Here is a 21,082-nt window from a genome sequence, read left to right as displayed (position 1 = left end):
GATACCATCTGCACAGAGCTCTTGTCCTTCCAGCATAGGAGAGGGGTTAACCCTATCCTTGGCATTGTACATGTAGGGAACTGTGACAAATGCACTAAAAAGTTGATGGTCCCAAGCCTAGCGAGGGCTGAGTTTGGCTCCCATGATGGGACAGGGCATAAAGGACAGGGTAGACAGGTCCAGCGAGATTTCTGGTACCCACAGGACTTCCAGGATGGGCTGGAGGTCTTGCAGGATTTGGCATGAGATTTGGAGCCATAAAAATAGCCCTGCACTCAGGGCCACTTCCTGTTTGTCAGTCTGTCCAGCGGTCAACGCACCCTCTCTCCCTTACATAGGTCACTGCTTCGGGACTGGGAAGGAGTTTTTCCCCATACCACCTAGGGCGTTTGAAGCTGATTGGGTTTTTCATCTTCCTCACAGTGAAACCTAAGGGTTGGGGTTTTTTGTACAGCTGGAGGGCTGGGATTCCCCCCCACCCAGAGGGCACAGTGGGACCTATGTGAGAGTCATTTAGTTGTCACAGTTTTTGACAGGTGCCCAGTGCAGGAAGTTGCCGATTTAGGCTTCAGATTCAATAAAGAATGGTAACATAATGGGCATCCCAACAGTATCTCCATTCAGGATGGGGACAAAGTGTCTAACCCCTTGGGGACACATCCAAACCAGGGGCTGGAACATACCCTGGGAGGATCATCCTGCCAATGTACTTTATAGCGGTCCTTGCAGAGGAGTGGGTGTTAAGATCTTCTCTCTCTTCAGCCCCCAAAAGTGGGAGGGATGCTAGTGGGCGGATGGAGGTACCCAAAAAAACCTCCTAGTGTTATGATTGGCTCCACCTGTGGTTAGAGCATCCTCAAGAATTAGCAAAGGAACAGTGGACTGCCACTGTCAGCACTGGGCTGTATTTCAATGGTAACCTTGGATATAATTGGACTACTAAAGTTGTGGCCTGGTTAAACCCAGACCATGTGTTCTTGCCTTATTCCATGTGGTGAGCACACCAAAATACAGCTTTGAGCTATATAGATTATTTTTCAGAGCACCTCTGTGCCTGAGCGTGCTTCTTCATCACAGGTCTCAGAGTCACCTACTGACTTGAATGCCTGTCAGTGCATATTGAGGAGAGCAGCAAGGAGCCCAAGAGCCAAAATGGATGCACGAGACCAGTGGCAAATTGTCTGTGGGATTTTACAGTGAGACCACAGCTTTTTTCTGCCAATGGGCAACCTCCCAACAGAAACATTTCTTCCTTTGTATGGCATCATGTGTGATAAAACTACACAGAAAATTTAGCAGAACAAAACATGAGAATAAGATTGTAAAAACTGAAAGTATGGGCTAGGCAAGTGCGTGTTAAAGTAAAGGTAACGTGGGGGAAGTAATAGATTGCACTTTTGAAATGAAAAGTGTTTTAGGCCCAGTTTTAATGTGAGATGTCTCCAGTTTGGATGAAGTAGCTGGAATTTTCTTCGTCTCTGTGAAGCCTAGTGGGACCATTTCAGCAGTTTTTAAGATGTCAGGTTCCTTATCCAATAACACTTAAAAAGCAGTTTAAGACAATTAAAAGAATGAATTATGATGCCTTGAGTCATTAAGAGCCCATTCTGACTTTTTAGAGCTTCATGAATAAAGTATATATCTTTCTTGTTACAACTGTGTTGCTTCTGATTTGTAGGACAGAAGCACTAAATTCATATTTTTCCAAAGAATGTTTTAGATGCATAGCCATTAAGTAGTCTTCAGACTGCATTTGCACAAAGATTTTATTGCATTGGAATAATAAAAAATATGGTCGTAGGAATTTCCTCCTCCCCCCCCATCCCCCGAAAAAAAATATTTAAAGCTAATTTACACAAAGAACTTGGATCCTGACCAAAAGCCCAGTGAAGTCAATGAGAGTCTTTCTGTCAACTTCAGTGGGCTTTGAATCAGGCCCTCAGTTGAAAAGAATAAACTTTCTAAGAGATTCCAGTAAAATAGTTTTTAAGATGATATACCTGTCAAGCTGTCCTACAGTGACTCAATAGCATGAGTACCAATCTCAGGGCAGACTGTTAAGAGCCAGGACACAAACCCCAAATTGGCACTGAGTTCTCTACTTAAATTTCATCAACAAGCATCAAGTACAAACTCCTCAGGTACTATAATAGTCTAACCATGGAGTCACAGAGAGTGCCCTTGGGTACTCCAGTTTACCTTGTCATGTAGACAAGCTTGCTTTTGTGATAAATGGTCCCTTTCACCAAAAATCACAATATTAGGTTGCTCCCAGTCCCAAAGGACCAGTCACTTACCTCAGGTCAGTTGCACCTTAGATCTCACACCAAAGACAATACTTGTAGCCAACTCTATAATAAACTATCTAGAGATTTGGTAAGTAGGAAATATTTACAAGGTTAAAGCAGGTAAACAGAAACACACAAATAGGGTGACCAGATGTCCCGATTTTATAGGGACAGTTCTGATATTCGGGGCTTTTTCTTATATGGTGCCTTTTACTCCCCACTCTCTGTCCCGATTTTTCACACTAGCTATCTGGTCACAGTTACAGTCTTAAGTTTCAAAAGGTAATAGAAGCTTCTATAATAAGCTAGCTCTATATGTCCCATGGGGTAATCCATACTAAACACTGAGGACCTCTTCCTTATGCCTAGAAAACCTTGCCCTTGAGAGTCCAAGCAGCACAGCGATACAGTTTCTCCTTGTCAGGGATTTCCCTTTTCGCCTTCTCTAAGCTGCCAACTCAGCTGATGGAAGGAATTCATCTGCATATTTCCTCTTCATGGGTGGGAGCAGGGAGACCAATTAGCAAACCTTTTGTCCTTTGATCTTCCACATTATTTCATCTGGTGTCGAATGGTCTTCTCTGTTGGGCAGGATCTAACACTTTCTGTTGGAAGCCAGCATTTCACACTAAATTCAAGTCCCATTCCTATATGGTGATTTAGGCTATGTCTACACTAGCACTTATGTTGGCAAAACTTTTATTTCTCAGGGATGCGAAAAAAACACATCCCTGAGTGACATAAATTTTGCCGGCATAAGCGCTTGTGTGCACAGCACTGTGTCAGTGGGAGAGCGTCAGCTGTATCGATACAGCTGTGCTGCTGTAAGCTTGTAAGTGTAGACATGACCTTACACAGTTACAGAGACATACAGTGCAAATATTCAAATACTGTCTTACAATATAGAATACAGATGTTATAAACGAGAATAATGCATATACAATTTACAAGCATTTAATAAAGTCTAAACACTAAGCACACTTTTATAACTCTAATATTTATTTTAACACACATACACACAGGTGACCCAGACTACTTCCACCTATGTATTTGTCAATATCGAAGTGAGGCATGGGAACCTTGGTGTAATCTGGCACCTGCTTTGCCAGTGTTACAATACCTAACTAATATTTTATGAAAAGTTTGTTTGTGCATAAATAATACATTGAAGAGAGAATTTGTGAGTAGTTAATGTGTTTGAGAATATGATTCTTACAGCACGAGACAGCCAAGGTCAGTGAGATTTGGAACTGTCTGTTGTATAAGTGATATCTATGAAAGTTAATTCAGACTGAGGCCTGACAAAGCATATTCAGACATTTTATAATGTATTTTAAATGAAGAGAAGAGATTACCTGTAATTTGCTAATGTGAGTGCATTTTCTGTATGTCTTCTGGTCCTTTTTCTGCATTGCTTTATCACTTTGCCTGAACTAATTTAAATATTGGGCAAGTTTCCCAAGAGGCACCCGAAATGGGAAATCCAGAAAATTCTGACATTGCCTAATATAAATGAGAATCACATTATACATCTTTGTTTACATTACACATAAATCTAGGAGACAAAACTCCAGGGCATCAGTCAGATCAGAATCACACAACTTACTATATGGTCCTGGATCGATAATTGGCATTGAAGAGGTTCTGCTTTCATAAACATTTAACTCTTGCTAATATTAGCAGGTGATTCATTGAAAATGGTCACTGTGTAATGCAGCCAATAATATTTTTTAAAATGTTAGGAGAGGAACAGAAATAAAAAAATCACCTTTACGTCTTTCATAATTTCAGGTATTCATGAGTAATTGTATTTTTGGTCTAAAAACATCTTTGGTATTAGTTAGCTTGCTTTGATGTATTTTTAGGTAAAAGAAAAAGTAAATTTTAAATAAATTATTATTCTAACTTCATAGTATATCCTATTGTATATGTTTGCAATGGATCTGAGAGTAGTGAAACAATAATACGGAACTTTTGTGTTGTTGGAAAATTAAAAGAATAACCTCAATAATACATTTGCAGTGATCGGCATGTTGGTAAAATTTTCTCCAAGTCTTCCTCTTTTGTGGATTATGTCAGAAAGTCTCTGAAGAAACTTGAACTAGATGAGTCAAAGGTAAGCAGCTGATTTCATATTGCATACAGTTCACGTATCAATGTAAACCCTAGAAGTGGCCAGCATTTTGATGGAGCTGTTTGCATATATTATGTGGGCAGCTAGTATTACTAAAATATACATCCACATCTACAGCTTTTTGTGAGTTAAACAATATTTATCTATCCACGTCAAATTATATCAGTTTGTATATTCAGTTTGGGGATTAACTTCCACTTTTCTTTTCTTTAGAATACTTGCAGTTTTATTTTAAAACCTTTGACTTGTGAGATGTCTTTTCTATTTTTATTTTTGCATGATTACTAATATTCTAAATAATTTTTAAACCCCCACCCCAAAAATACACTCTGAAGCCTAAGTGTTTATAATTAATGAACATTTCTATTTATCCAAATGAGTTTACAATATCCTTTTCCTTCTTCTTTGTCCTTCAAGACATATGTGGTAGAGATGGGTACTCCACCACATAACTCTTGCATCCTCTTTGTGGCCTAAAATCATAAAATGAGTACTAGACTGTACATATAGCATCAAAACCAGGAAGAAGGTTTAGCTGAGACCTTTAATCATATGGGCTGATAACGCTTTCTGATTCATTCGGTTTTCCTTCCAATCTTGCCATGCTGTGATAGCATGAAAAGACTCAATACAGGATTTGGCAGAACTAGGGTTAAAGCCTTTGTAATCCAGGGTAGATAGGTGGATTAGTTTGATTCTGTGAAAGAGGTGGATATAGAACAGCAGGTAAAAATATAAGAATGGCCATACTGGGTCAGACCAATGGTCCATCAGGCTCAGTATCCTGTCTTCTGACAGTGGCTAGTGCCAGATGGCTAACAAGTTGAATGAAAACCAGAGTAATTCTCTTCCTTTCCCTGTAGCTATATTGACTAAAGTCTTAGTGAACTTCGTATAAATCAAGCCTTTCCTTCTCTCTCTCTGTAGAGACTCAATATGGCTTCCATGAACGTAGCAACTGAATGCCTCCTTAGTATTTATAGATTTATTCTCATAACACCCCTGTGAGGTAGGGAATTAATAATATACTCATTTTACACATGCTGTCATCCAAAGTAAATAAACACGCCTCCTACGTGCTTCAGTTTCAGGTCAAGCATGTGGATTCTTTTGCCTGTGCTGAAACTGTGCTGGTCAGCCTGCCATAACTTTCTTATTTCATCTGCGTATATGATAAGCCTGCCTCCTGTGTCCTTCATTCTAGGTCCCAATGAACCACTATTCTGCACAAATATGGAGATATTTCATTTTTATTATTTAAAGTTATGTAGATCAGAAAAGCTGAATAATGAGCCAGAAATTACAGAATAAATGGCTTTTGCTTAATATATTAATCTCTCAGCTTCCTGCACTCTTATTTTCTTATGCCCCTTGTTTGGGAGTCATTGTCCAACTGGAAGATACAGTGGTATAGCAATGTAAGACATCCCTTTTGCTCAAGGAACGAGTGTCCTGTACCCTCAACATTTCTGACTGGTAACGCTATGAAAGGATGGAACTCAACTCATGCTCTGAATTCAAATTAACACATTGTGCTGCCACTGGATTACCATACTGCTCTCAGTATTAAAAGTAAAGAAATAAAATATTTTAGCCACAACTGTAGAAGACCAGAGGAATAGATCCAGTTCCATCTATACATTAATTCATTGTATAACCAGATTATGTTTGTGTAAAAAGTTCTAACAGAGGGAGGCAGTAAAAAGATCTAAAGGGGATATTAAATAATCTATGTTATATTACATTTACAAACTTATATTTAAATAAATCTGTGCATGGAGGACAAATATATATTAATGTGTTTCTGATTCTCTAATGACCATCTGTTAATTTTCAAAACTGTGTAAACAAATGAAGTGGCTAACTAATCGAACATGTTTCTGGATTGGTTCTCAGTCCTAAGAAATTACTGTGAGATATGTGGAGTAAGAGACAGAACATTTTCATACCAATCATTATCATTCCAAAACAGGAACAGCTATATAGGTATGAGAGATTTAAATGTGACTAGAACCCAAATAGAACATGATAAAAATGACAAATCCCTAGAAATCACTTATAAAAGAGAACCTTGAAAATTTAGCCATTTTCTGTTATTAGTAATGTCATTTGTATCGCGATATAGTTTGGAATCTCCCCAAAATTTTCATGATAAATTCCTGCTTTTATGTGATGCACAATTTAGGATAAAAATTTGCTCCTGTTTGGGTTGTGAAGTTTCTAAATGATTGTTTCTGCCTTGAATGTAGCTACATTAGATCCATTTAATCCTTTGGAGGACAGTCAAACCTACCACTTCCCTGGGGCTAAAAGATATCCCCAGGAAAGGCACTACATTTGCTTACATTTTTGTGCAATTCTGATAGAATGATGGATAGGGCAAGGGGAATATGCAGTGGTGGAGTGAGGGAGGGGGACGGTGTGGAGGAATGTGGATAGTATTTTTCTCAAAGAAGTTTTCTTTGCCCTTACACACTTACTGATTCTAATCACACACCACACACATACACACAATTTTGTAAGAAGAAAGCACTGGCTGTCAGCTAGAGATAGGAGAGGAAGCCCTTATTTGGCAGAAGATTTCTTACTCTCTCATTCACCAAATACCCTTCATCATCTGTGATCAGATGACGGAGCACTTCTTACTCTCACATCTATGCAGGACAGAGGTACCTTGGATGACTGGTGCAGGGGCTCATCCCAGTTCCTTCCTCCAGAGAAGGAGTGTCCGCCATTCCACTTATTGGCTGTTTCGATTTATTTAAAAAAAAACAAGGATGGAAAGGATGTGTTTTTTCTCTCTTTCCCATATTGCTACAGCTGTTCAGTAGAAAATATTCCAGCTCCCTCTGCAGTCTCAGCAGGAGTTAGGAGGGGGATAGGGCTGTTTGGAAAAGGGAAGGAAGACATCTCATTTGCAGGTTCTTTGCTACTCCTGAGCATTCGTGGGTGTGGATATTTTGCCTACCAAGCTGACCTTCCATCTGACAATTCATAATCTATTTAATCTAAACTATTCCAATCCTTAATTGGTAGCATATCCACCCCAACCCAATATACAGGAATACAGCAAATAGCTTTAAGTATGTTAAAACTTGCTATGGCGGAACACTCAAGATCCTCTTATAATTTATTTTTTATGAATTTGTCATTATAGTATCATGTATTTTTAAAGCTTCCTCATGATATGTTTTAGTGTGTTTATGTTATGTCCATTATATTATTAAAACATAATGGGCCAAATTCAGTACTGACTTATACTCTGTGTTTACCACTGAGTTGGCCCAGTTTTATATGATTAAAGAAAGCAACAAGCTCAGTTTCTAATATTTCTGTCCTAGATGGACATCTAAATATTAAAGTCTGGAACCTCTTGGTAGTAATGTAATGGTAGCTGCCTCCATATTATTTATAGAAAACAATGGAACATATTTGTTCTTTTTATATCAGTACAGTAAAACTGATGAATACACAAAGATTAAACCTTGATTAAATCCACTTTTCAACCTTCTTTACACTCAGTGTCTTTAGCACCATTGCTCTTTTTTATACTTTTCATGGCTACCTCGTTGCAGCCTGAACTCATGAAGGGATTAGGTCATTCCGGGATGAATTCTATATAGAGATAGCTTTGTCAATTGATATTCCACATACAGAGAAAAGATATTAAAGACAGTAGAACCTCAGAGTTATGAATACCACAGTTATGAATTGACGGGTCAACCACACACCTCATTTGGAAATAGAAGTACACGATCAGGTAGCAGCAAAGACAAAAAAATAGCAAATACAGTACAGTACTGTTTCGCTGCTTGTTTCATTTAAATTAAAATGGTTAAAAGTAGCATTTTCCTTCTGCATAGTAAGGTTTCAAAGCTGTATTTGGTCATTGTTCAGTTGTAAACTTTTGAAAGAACAATCATAATGTTTTGTTCAGAGTTACGAACATTTCAGAGTTATGAACAACCTCCTGAGGTGTTCGTAAATCTGAGGTTCTACTGTAATCACCTTGGATCCATCTTGTCACTACATACAAGCATACAAGCTACTATATAGTTATAGCTTACTTTGCCATTGGCTAATGATGGTTACTTTGTCTTGTAGTCAAAATATTTCACAAACAATTTAAAAACTCCTCCAGAAGCATCCAGTTAAATATATACCATGAAGATGCAGTAGCGATTCCATAGATTAGGCTGCATTACCTTAAGTGTGTGTTTGTGTATGTTGCTGTAAATTTGATTGATTGATTGACTGATTTTTTTAAACCCAGAGTATTGCATCAAATAAGTCTACTGTGCTGAAAATTTTTCATGATCAGTTTCGCGTGATATAATGTGAGAGATGTTTAAATTAATGGCGCAGTAGTAAATTGCATACATGGAAACAATGTAACCCTGCAGCAAAGACATTATCCTCTCTTTAAAAATAATTTAAACAGCTCTCATATTTGGCATGTTGCATCTACTGAAGTCAGAATGAAAAATATTCAGAATCTCCCAGGGTAGCTTTTTTATGCAGCACATAAAGAGAAATGTTTATCATAATATAACCTGCTGTCTTTTATTATTCTTATGATGTGGGTTGCTTTTCAATTATGCGACCCTTCATTTCTGCGTGTATAGAACTGTAGAACTTTTAAACTGTACAATAAACCAAGCTTGTTGTTTTTATTATTTTAACATTCTTTAAAAGAATTGGATGGCGTTCATTTTAAAAAGAATGCTTATACTGTAACAATTTCACTTGTACTTTTCCTTTATGGTCATTAATTTGAGCCAAGATATGGGTATTCTCAAGGGAACTCGTTGTTCATTGGACTTGCAGTGAATTTTTAAGCTAGTTAGTCTAATTAAAATTACTGTTTATTTCAATTTTACTACATTAAGATTGTGAACTCCAGAGTATTTCATTTTTCAGTGATAAAATTAACTAGATTATGACTGTGATTATGATACTGTATAGAGAATATGCTGATCATTCTGTTCACTGGAATACATTATCATTTTGTCTTACAAAACTGTGCACAAAGCAATATTTCTCATTTCCGATAACGTATTTTTAAACAATTGATACGTCTTGTTAGTACCAGCATCATCTTTAAAACAGGCTAAAACTTTTAAAGAAAATTAGTAGAAGAGTACTGTTGTGGGGTTGACACACCCTGATGGGCGTGTATAAGGCAAAAAGCAAGAGTTGGGGGAAAGAAATCTCTCCCTTGGTCAGTGACTCAGGCTCCGAGGCCTGAGTCAGTGCAGAGGCCCTTGCCTTGCCCTTGCCTCGGGGCAGCGTGGCCTAGTGGCCTGGGTGGCAACACCTGCTTCTTCGGATGGTGACCTCATCCAGTGATGGGCATGGTGCAGGGCAGGGGGACCCAGGACCACTCAACTTCACCAGGTCCTGTCCCAGGACCCTGAGGAACCAATACTGCTGTGTTCAGGCTTGGTCTCTCACTGGAACAATTCTGATCCCTGGGTTGCTTCCTACCCTTACTTCAAGCTTCGGTAGTCTCCCCACATCAGTGGTCTCTTCTCTGCCACCTTCAACAATTGACTGGGCACCCACAGGGGCGTCAGCATGGCTGGCCCAGGTAGTCTGGGGCTCCAGCAGCTTCCTGGCATGAGCCTGCAACCTCTGACTGCTCTGAAAACCCCCAAATTATCTCAGACTATGTCAATCAGGAGTAACTACTGGAGTTAGTGGATTTACATCAGCATAATACCAATATAAAATAAGAATTACGCCTATTGAATGATTTTTAAAACAGGGATTATACACTTAAAAATAACTAATACACTGGAGGGATATTTCTAGTGGAGTTCCTCAGGGATCGGTCTTTGGACCAATCTTATGTAACAATTTTATTAATGATCTTGCCACAAAAAGTGGTAATGTGCTAATAAAATTTGCAGATGACAAAAAGTTGGGCAGTATTGCCAATAGATGTAGCTGTCACTTTAATTCTTTTATCATAAAAGTGGATTTTTTCCACCCTTCCCAAACTCAAATAAGTGAATATGAATTACTTAAAACTCTCAAAAAATTTTACCTGTAGCATTCAGCAGATTACAAAAAAACTGAAAACAGTATTTGAATGGATTGTCCTTGTCAGTCTTAACAACGGTATTGCTATTGGCAATGCTATGATTAAAGTGGTAGCATGACATAATATCTGAGAGCATTGATATAAACCATTTTGCTTTAGCAGTCATTCACTTTTTTCTTCAATTGTTTGACGAAACCCCAAGTAGATCAAATGTTACAAAAATGTTCTGTGTGTGGCCTGACCAGCCCTGCTCTTGTAGTTTTGTCTCGCTATTATTATAAGAATCCTGAGTCCATGACCATACTTGTGTTCTGTTGTCCGGGAAATTGATTGCTGCATTACGTTTTTGAAGAAAGAGAAGACATCCTTCGCTATCCACTGACTTATGCCAAAATATTGTCAGCTGTCATGCATTGCTTTACAAGCATCACTGGACTTTGAATTTATCTGTAGGGTATTTGTTTTTATATTGGATTGGTTCATTTTAAGAAGAGGTGGAGCAGTGTAATGGATTAATCAGTTTAGACCACTGGTGGTGGCTGAGCACTTGGTGGTGGTTCATGGAGAGCTGATTCTCTCCCTTGTTTCTAGCTGCTAAATTGCATTAAAAGAAGCTAAAAGTACATCAATTATTTTCCTACTACTATTTTTCTAAGTAAGTAATTTCTGTAGTTGCCACATGATTGTGAGTGGGGGGGAAGGTGGGGCACATTCACTGTATGAGGAAGTGTCCATGCCTTCTATTAAAATGTGGTCCACGTTATGAAAAAATTTGGAGAGCATGAGATTATTATTAATGTACATCCTCCATTCTGCCAACAAAGTCAGTCTCATTGGCCTGCTTTTCTGCTTCTCACACAAACACCTTCATACCGCCTTCCACAAAGTCCCTTATATGTGAAATGGCTCACCTTGAGGTAATTTGTAATGCTGATACCCATTCCTTTAAATCTCTCCTCAAGACCACAGTGCTGATAAGATGTCATCCAATAGCTATACTGAGTGGAATAAAGATGAGACTAGTTGGCAATTTATCTATCTATAATAATAAGATTTTGGAGCAAATACATATGTATGTATATGAAATATATAGGATTGCATCACTGGTTTGTGTCATGTATCTTCAGGATCAGGATTGTGTCTTCATAGGTGTTTGTACAGTACCTAGCACAGTGAACCCCTGCCCTGATTAGAGCTTCTGGGTACTAATATAAGAAAATATCAAGCAGTAATAAATGGCACATGATATTGCATTGTGTCATGTTATATCTTAAGAGGAAAAGAAAAGGGAATCATAGTTTTGGTACAGATAATTGTGCACAGTGGAAGGTTCTCTCACTTGAGAATTAAGGCTTTGTATTCTGGGCAGCAAAATAAGAAAGCACATCTCTGTTTATCTAAAATCCCCAGCTCATTTTCCCACCACAGAGCAGTATTGGATGTGTTTCCTTGGCAACAGCTGTTCCAGGGAAATAGTGGAGTATTACATAATGGTGTTGACAGACTAAGGGGAAATTAAAGGAAAAATCATGATCTGTGGCTTGCTTTCTTCAGAGGAGGCATGCAAGAACCACATGTACAAAATCACATTTATTTTCAATAGTGCATTAAAACTTAAAGTAACGTGATTATATCCCCAAACCAACCAAAAATGTGTGAATTTGTGGAGGGAGAAAAGGGAATGATTTTATTTACTTAGGCTGAGATTTTCATATCCACATAGGGGATTTAGATGACCAATTCCCATAGAACTAGGCATCCAAATCCCTTGGTGACTATAAAAAATCTCAGTCTTAAAGTTCAGCTACCAATGATGGAAAGGGAGGTATAACTCAAATATGTTGAATATAGGGATTATTCAAAGTTTATTAAAATTTGTACAAAATGTGTTCCTTATGGTCTGTTTCAAGTACAACTGTTTGTATTTTAAACATAAATTGTGCTAGTCATGTGGTGACACTGCCAAATTTCACTTTATCTGACAAGAAATTTTAACAGCTCTGACTTCTATTCTAATTAATAGAGAAACAATATACATTGCATACATTAAAAAAGAAATCTAGTCCCATCAAGGTGTCTAGGGAGCAGGAAGTTTAATGTAGTCAGTCAGGGAGATGTCATTATAGAGAGAGTTGGAGAAGCATTCAGTCACAGAAAAATGAACCAAATTCACCTGAGATTGTGGCTGTCCACTGTATGGGTGATGCAACGTGGGAGTGTACAAGAAGCCTCTCCTCCCCCAATCCTTGTGTTTCTACTCATAAAACCAGAGACCCTGCTTCTTCTTACTCCCTGCGCCAACAGTCTTGATTATCCTATCGCCTCCCCCATAAACCCAACCACTAGAATAAGTCATCCTGAAGAGAGAGCATACATCATTTGCATAACAGTGGTGCCATACTGGTGTTCATAGTCTGAGACAGCCAAGTGGCATTTTGCCTAAGTCAATGAAGAGACTCTGGCCATAGTGCTGTCTCCCTGTAGTGCTTGAGCATGTTAGGAGCACACTCTGGTTTTTTCAATGCAGAACTGGAGACTTGAGGAGGAATTGGCAAGTGCAGCAGGCATCCTCTTTGTTTCCCTTAGTGATTTGCATTCATAGTATAATGTCCAGACAGCACAGAAGAGTATGGTCCCTACGTTCATATAATCGTTTCCACATTTTAAGCACACAACTTTTTGCCCTTGCAACTCTGTGAGAACCATACATAGAAAAAATACAGTGGTATACACAAATCAAGTAGTTAGAAAACCTGCTTGATGTGTATATGTAAACCAGACACTTTGCATGTGAAAAATGCACATGATAACTTGCTCACATGTACTTGTGACTGCTGTGTTGAGCATCCACTGAGAATTTGGACCAGGATGAACAGACTCCTCCCCTCTCACTGTCCAGGGCTCTCCTTAGTCCCAGCTGGGAGGCAGCCCCAATCCATCCTGGGAGGATCCCCCAATAGGATCCTTCAGCCCTCCGTCCCACTCCTCCCTTGCAGGATCCTGCAGCCATCTGCTTTTCCACTCTTAATGCCCTGGTATTCTCCAGTAGCTGTCCCTCTGTCTCCAGCCTTCAGTGGGAGGGCTTCCCCAAAGCTCTTATCTTCATTAACTAGCATTTCATGCACTGGGGTAGGGGGTGTTGAGCTATTACTGCCAAACTTGAAGGAGGTGGCAGCTCTGTTGTGCCCCAGCTTCCCTATGGCTGCTGCCTGTCACACAAGCAACATAGTAGTCTGTAATAGCCGAAGGGGGAAGCTGTAGGTGGCTCAGGCAAAATTCTAGAGCTGCTTGTGTCTTCTCACCAAAACCAGCCCAAAACTGCAGCACCTGCATTATCACAAGCATTGGCAACACTGCAAACAGACAGTCTGGTGAAGGAGAGGGAGGCTGCAGAGAATTGCAGATGAGGAAAAGCAATATGGAAGATTATTATAGTTATTTCACAGAGAGGTAACCTGAGGCACAGAGAAAGTGTGTGACTTCTCCAGGGCCTGACAGAGAGTAAGTGGCAGAACAAAGACTAAAACCCCAGAGTCCTCACTTCTACTCCTTTTGCTATGTATGACATATCATTCTCCCTCCCTTAGCTATGTAAGTAAGCCCTTTTGTATTTCTTTGTAAAATTAATGTGAGGCATTCTCTGTAGGAAATAAGAATGTCACCTCCACTTCAGTGTATAATGCTCGTTTAAGAATGTTTTCGTCCTACTGAATAATGAATATTTAATGTTAGTGAAAAGGCAAACGTTAATAGAAGAATTCAGGTAATTGAGAACAGAAAAAATTGCTTATTATAAGTCTTAGAGAAGAACTAATATAAAAAACAAAACAAAAGTTCCTTTGACAGTATCACTTTTAATTAGAAAGAATAAGGTTGTTTTAGAAATTGCCTTGAGTAGGTAATAGGAATGGTTTTAATTGTTGTTATCCTTTTTTTCCCCTGTTGCAGCTCCCAGACAGCTGTATAATGGATTACTATGAAAAATACAAGCATAGAATGAATGAGCTGGAAGCATTTAATATGGTAAAATCACAGGATTAAAAACTTTACCTTGTGCATATATATGTGCTAGTCTAGAATAGAGCCCTGCTAAATGTTATGTGGTGGTGGACCGGTTTATGTTATGATATATTGTCTACAGAAGAACATTTTACTGGGAGGATATCCTATTCCTGAGCTATATCAGGTGTCAACCAAATAATAAAGAGAACACATGGAAGATTCTTATTCAAGAGGGATTATGAATGTGAAAAAAGAAATGTCAGACTCCTTTTGAAGCCGGATAGGTCTCCATGAAGTTATTTAACAAAAAAAATCTTTTAAAAAATTATTTCCCTCTTCAAAGCTTTCTGCCATTTATAGGATGATTTCCATGTTAGATTATGCCTCTGAGCCAACCAAATAAAATACTTTCCCTGCTTATAACATTCCATGGACTTTAGATCTTTACTAGATTGATTTTCTAAAATGTCAGATAGGGAAGAACTGGCAAGGTGGCACTTGTAAAGCTTTTTCTCAAGAAAAAGATTCACCTTCCTAGAAGTGTTTTCTGGGGGATAGAATAATCTTTTAGTAGTACATTGGCTTCCTTTCTTAGAGTCATGCTCATGTCTAATCTTTCTTTCAGTTGAAAGTTGTTCTGGCTCCCTGTATAGAGATTTTGTTACTTCTGGATCGTCTTTGCTACCTCAAAGAGAAGGTGTGTTTACTTTATATTTTATGATAGCTGAAAACTGTGTCATTCAAGAGAGATTATTTTAACCAAATTATTTAATGAGTACCAGAAAGCCCTGTTGCAGACTTACTATTCTCATCATATTAGCAAAAAGGTAAGTATTCATTCCATCTTTGTCTAAACATATGCCTAGCAGAGGTTTATTTATTATTATTTTAAGCAAAGCTTCAACAGTAAAGAGTATGTTCTTCTAGTTGTATGGTAATTGCTAGTCAGACAGTAAAAAAAATAAAAATGTCAAACCCTGACAAATCTCATTCCATACCAAGTATTGGTATATTAATCATTAAAAGTAATATTAGAAGCGCTAAACAAACATTACCCTGCGTATACCACAGCTTTCACCTAATGATATTGTAAGAGCTGATCTGCTGCCCATTGATCTCAGTGGCAGTCTTTCTGGACTTCAGTGAGCTTTGGATCATGTCCATCATGCATGTGGATTATTTTTATACTTACTTAGTTAAGATATAGCTGAAAAAAAGCTTTTTTTCAACTATCTTATCAATTGAGTTGCACCTGGCTAACATACACCACATACACTAATGTACAGTAAGATGGTGCAACGACAGTGGCTTCCATTGAATTACACCCACTTACATTGTCTCAGCTTGGCTTAATTAACTCAAAAGTAACAATCATACTTACGCTGTTTCAATACTACTTTTTCCATCCAATAGTAATTTGTTAGAAGGTGATGGTGTCTTTGAAGCTTCTACTGTGGGCTCTAGCCAAAGTAAAGTTTTGTGATCTTTTCATATTAAACACGTTTGTTTAATATTCGTTTTTCCACTATAAACTTTTCATTTTAACAGCTCCATTTTATCATAAGGAAAGCTTTGCTTTATTCTCTTTTACAGTGCACTTGGAGTAAATGAGCTGTAATAAATGTTTGCTTTTGTTCTGATATTTTTACAGAGAGAGGTGACTCTGAAATATCTAAATAATGATGTATTTTCCCAAATGCCAACTAGCTATAAATCATGAAGAGATCTGTATATTATCCAAGATGGGAGATCAGACCTGGTGCAGTTAGCTCTGATTTACCTTTTCTAAATTTAATATACCCATAGATTTAATCTTGCACTGGTTGACTCACACATTGTATTTTTCTGGTTAAAATGGAATAGACAGAAATTATGGAAGCTATACAAAGTGTTAGGGCCAAATCCAAATAAATTGACTCATGTGAGAAGTCTCATTAACTTCACCGGTACTACTTGCATGAGTAAAGTTAGCAGGATTTTACCTTTAATTTCACTGCTTGCAAGTTAGAAAAGAAGAGATCTGTATAGTGAGTGGTAGACTCAGATGATAGTACATAAGAAATAATGTAATGACTTTAAAACTACAGATTGTTTTACTTTTCATAAGCATTATTTTGTGAGTTCCTAACAGTTTCTTGTATTGCATAAACATTAGCGTTTCCTTTTTTTGCAGTTTCATATTTCAAAATGTGGGACCATTCCCATATCTTAGCTTTTAAATCAAACACATTTTTATGTACTTTAATCGTATATCATTTTACAGGACAACGTTGCCTGGTCTGGACTGGTGAAGTTATTTGATCCTGTGAAATCCCCCAGATGCTATGCAGTTGTTGCTCTGAAGAAATAGCAATGCATTCAAGTTGAAGCAAATTGCTAGATAGTTCACAGTTCTAGGTCTGACACATTACTTTTGACCCACATGTTTATTTTGTTAATATTTTAAATTACTATCTAAGTAATCCAATGATATATGATGTAACCATTTGGTTTTACCTGAAAAAAAAGCATTTAATAAGTGTGAATCATGAGAAATATATCCAAAGAACAATTGAAGTTGTTTTATCTTTCAACATGTCCTTGTCTAATTTATTAAAGTTATGTTAAGCATCTGATTTTCCCAGAAAAATTCAGAAGCCCTTATTGTATGATTAATTTTAAAGCAGAACTCTACTAATGCTAATAGCTTAAAAAACTGATGGGACAGTATAGCTCAGATTTATGGGGAAGTGCCCATTCTCTTGTTAACTCATCTCAGTCAGTGAAATCTGAGCTTCTGTAAAGCCAACAGGAGTTTTATCATTGACTTCTGTGGGACCAATATTTCATCCACTATGCTTAGGTGTTATGGTAATCTCAATTGCAACTGGGTAAATTTATGCTGAAATGGAAGGTATAATTTCCTTACTTTGCTTTGGTAATTGTAGACCTTTCACACTGTTTAATAATATAACAATTTTAATGTTATTTTTCATTTCTAGTCATAATTTCAATAAAATATAGGAAAAAGTAAAAGATTGAGTGGGCAGCCTGTGATACAGTCTTGTAATTTGCAGATCCATGATGCTTTGGAGCCGTTGGGATAGTGCATTTAATTAAGGACATTTCTTCTGCATGTTCTTAACGCTCTTTTGTATTGTTACTGGTACAAAATGGCTGCTACATTCCAACCCAGAATCAGCTACACTTCAGTATACTATACAGGCCAAAATGTTTTAGGATCCTTCAGAATTAATGGTATTATATAAATGTAATGATAACGATGTCACAGTTCTAGAATTAACTGTACCTCTGCCTCCTCCCTGGTCCACTCAAGGGCACCCCGTTAGGTCTCAGGCATCAGCCACCACCTCTGTATAGGCAGGCCCTCTTCCCACTTCCTCCAGACCAGGGATTTAGTCTTGCAGTTTTTCTGCAATTCACTGTGTTTATCCCACAGCACCGACCTGAATCCAGCACCTGTGTATGGTTTGCTCTCTCTCAGGAACAAAGACAGGGTGACCAGCCAGCTTTCAGAGCACTGTACATTTATTTTTAGGACAAAAGCATTACAGAGAAAACACATCACAAAACAATACACAGTCTGCATGCACGCTAAACTTCCCAGATGTCATTCATCTTCCACATGGAGTCCCTGGTGGCTTTCCAGTTCTTCAAATACTTCCAGCAGGGCAAAAATCTCATATCAATGTTTGGATCAAAATCAGGAACACCCTCTCCTGCCAGTTCAGGCTAGCCCTTTATATCACAAGCTCCTTATTTGTCTTCTGGGTCTCTTGAACCCCATCTGGAGCAGTATATATAATTTACCCCAGTGGGTGTTACTTCTCTGGAGTTATTTATTTGTCCCCCCACTGATCTTAATTCTTGGGGGGTGCTTGGTTACCCTGCCCCATGGAGCTAGAATACAATACCTAACTTCCAAAGATACATATCATATTTATAGTTACAACAATTTATTACTAATCCTGGTGTCTATGGCATCTGGCACATCTCAGTATAATAGTCTTTTGAAGTTTCCATGCTTCCAAGGTCTTGCCTCTCCGAAAGTATTATACTTTAACCCCATACTTACTTCCTGAATGATGCCAAAATACCATTTTATATGTGGAGCATATATAAATATATTTGTATTACAGTAGTTCTTACATGTCCCAATCTTGATTGGTATCACACTGTGCTAGATGCTATATATGCACACAATTAGAGACAGTTCCATCCCAAAGAGTTTGCAACGTAAATAGAAAAGCCAGACAAAGGGAGTATTATTATCTCTACTTTTGCAACTAGGAAACTGAGGCACAGAGAGATTAAGTGTCATGCCCTCAATTGCACAGGAAGTCAGTTGGTGATATGAGAACTGGTTTCCTGAGTTTGAGTCCAGTGCTTTAAACACAAGACTGTTCTCACCCTCTAGAGGATCTCTCTTCTAATCCTACCAATGGCTGACATGAGAAGCACTCAACTGGGATGAATCGGGTCTGTGATCCAGACATGTATCTTCTGTGCCACTTGATTCAAACAAATAATCCTGTATTTTTTCCTATAAATTAATTGAGGCAAGGGCTGTATTACTAGTGACACAATTCCCAAAATTATGGTGACCTAAGAATCCTGTGGGGATTGGTTTACAGGAATTGGCCAGCTGCAGAATTTAGGTGATTAGATTTAAATTGGGGGGTTGATTATTAGAAGTTGTTTCTGTAGATCTTTTGCCTAATTTTAAATGCCCAAGTGCTGAGCCTTCAATTACTTGGGTCTGCCACCAGCATAGTGTAAGGACAGAGAATGAGGAAGCAGTCCTCAGGTCAAGACAAGCTGTGGGCTGGCACAGGACCCTATGAGTTGGAGGAAAGTTGACCTTTGCATTTCCCTGAGGTTGCCAGGGGCCAATTCACTTCTGGTGCAAGTTAAATAGCCTCAGCGCTGCTCTAATGCCAAATGGTAACTGTCCCCAAACAGCTATTATGGGGTGCATTATTCGTGACACCCTGTTCCCCCAGGCACACTTCATACACATGCCCTTAGGCCTTTAGCTCTAACAGATGGTGCAGAGGACTAGGTATGTTGCCCCATACTCCACCATAGGACTTTCCCATGGATAATCTTCAGCTAAATGTACCAAATGTCACCTGTCTTCCACATGGAGTCCCTGATGGCTTTCCAGTCCTTCAAACACTTCCAGCAGGGTAGCTGTATGGCCCCTTTGTTCCACTAGAGCGGAGTGTATCAGGGGCCATGATCTGGTTCTGAATGTGCAGTGTATCAACTGTGACGGAGTAGAATCTTCCCCAAACTCCCCAGGCAGTTGTACTTGGCTGATGAGGCCAGTGGCTCCATGTGTGGGCACTTATTTGTTGATGTATTTATCTCTGTGGGTTGCCTCATTAAGCTTGCAGATGTTACTGTCATTGTTAAATGAGTGAAAATTTTCTATTTTAAGTCTGAGTGGCTTTTATTAGAATTTTCCAATGCATGACACCATACGAGTTTAATATTTTACAGTGCATAAAACATGATTAATTAAATTACCCCATATAGGAAAAATGGACAACAAACAAATAACAGACTATAGTATAATAAGTAAAATGAAAAGGGGAGAAGGCAAGCGGGAACTGGAGGTTAGGTGAGTAGGAGTGGAGCTAAGAGAAAACTTGCCTGATACTAATTGTTTTTGACAACTGAACCAAATACAATGCCAGCCATAAGGGTGTTTTCTAGCACTGAGAGAAAGCAAGTTTTGTTCTGTGAATGTTTGCAAACATTGTCTGAATGTGTGAATTAGGCAAACCCTGCTAAGCCATTCAGCAAAAAGAAAACGGAGAGGCGTCCTTCCAACAAACCAGGTGTGTCTTGTACTATACATTTAGGAGAGATGTGAAAGCAGTGGTTGTTCTAGTAGTTTTAGGCTACTTATCGTTAACGTGTGGTCCTCGTTAGATTTACGCAGCCAATCTGAGCTCCTCATGTTCCTCTTAGTTCCAGGAGTTTCAACCCCTCATAGCTGCTGAGCACTTGCAATTTCCATGGAAGTTAATGGGAGCTGTAGTTGCTCAGAACCTCTCAAGTGCAGGACGAGGATGAAAAAAATGGAGCACTTCACATGTAAGACTATATGGGGAACACTAAGGAACCTAATAAGCTGGTCGATTCCTTCCCCAGAGTGGAGGAACGGAGACGAGAAAAGTCTTTCCTTCACCTCCGAGCAGCTGAAAGTCAGGAAGCTGAGGATGGTTTTAGACACAACAAATCCTGCATCTTGGCAGGGGGTTAGACTAAATGACCCTTGGGATCCGTTCCAACACTATAATTCTATGAAGCAATAGTACGTCCAGTTCAATTTGTAGTGCCCTAAAATAATTGTTGTTGTATTGTGTTGTGATGTTGCATAAATATATGTTGACCAGTCATGCTGGTGAAATATAATGACGTTGTTATGATCACATCATAATCTAATGGTTGGTTGGAACACAATTATTTTAGTTCTCTATGTGACTCCTTTCAGGGATTATTTGATTTTCCAGGCCAAGTACCAGAAACACATCAGATACCTACCTGAACAGTGAGCCCACAAATATTCAATGCACTCAAAACTGGTGCTAAAGTACTACA

At 38.5% G+C, this 21,082-nt stretch overlaps 1 protein-coding gene across 1 annotated transcript in view; it reads left to right on the top strand.

Annotated features, from left to right (window-relative positions):
- METTL25 (methyltransferase like 25) overlaps window positions 1–17,486 on the top strand; it is a 76,207-nt gene extending 58,721 nt beyond the window's left edge. The window contains exons 9-12 of the mRNA XM_067559876.1: window positions 4,311–4,404; window positions 14,417–14,491; window positions 15,096–15,167; window positions 16,734–17,486. Of these exons, the coding sequence (XP_067415977.1) occupies window positions 4,311–4,404; window positions 14,417–14,491; window positions 15,096–15,167; window positions 16,734–16,820 (328 nt within the window). The 3' untranslated portion in view covers window positions 16,821–17,486. The remainder of the gene's footprint in view (window positions 1–4,310; window positions 4,405–14,416; window positions 14,492–15,095; window positions 15,168–16,733) is intronic.
- Window positions 17,487–21,082: the final 3,596 nt, after the last annotated feature.

Source organism: Emydura macquarii, unplaced genomic scaffold (assembly GCF_026122565.2).
Source record: "Emydura macquarii macquarii isolate MOO-44397 ecotype Brisbane River unplaced genomic scaffold, CSIRO-AGI_Emac_v2 contig_2205, whole genome shotgun sequence".
Taxonomy (NCBI): domain Eukaryota; kingdom Metazoa; phylum Chordata; order Testudines; family Chelidae; genus Emydura; species Emydura macquarii.
Note: the sequence above shows the minus strand (reverse complement) of the source record. Positions and strands in the feature narration are given on the sequence as shown.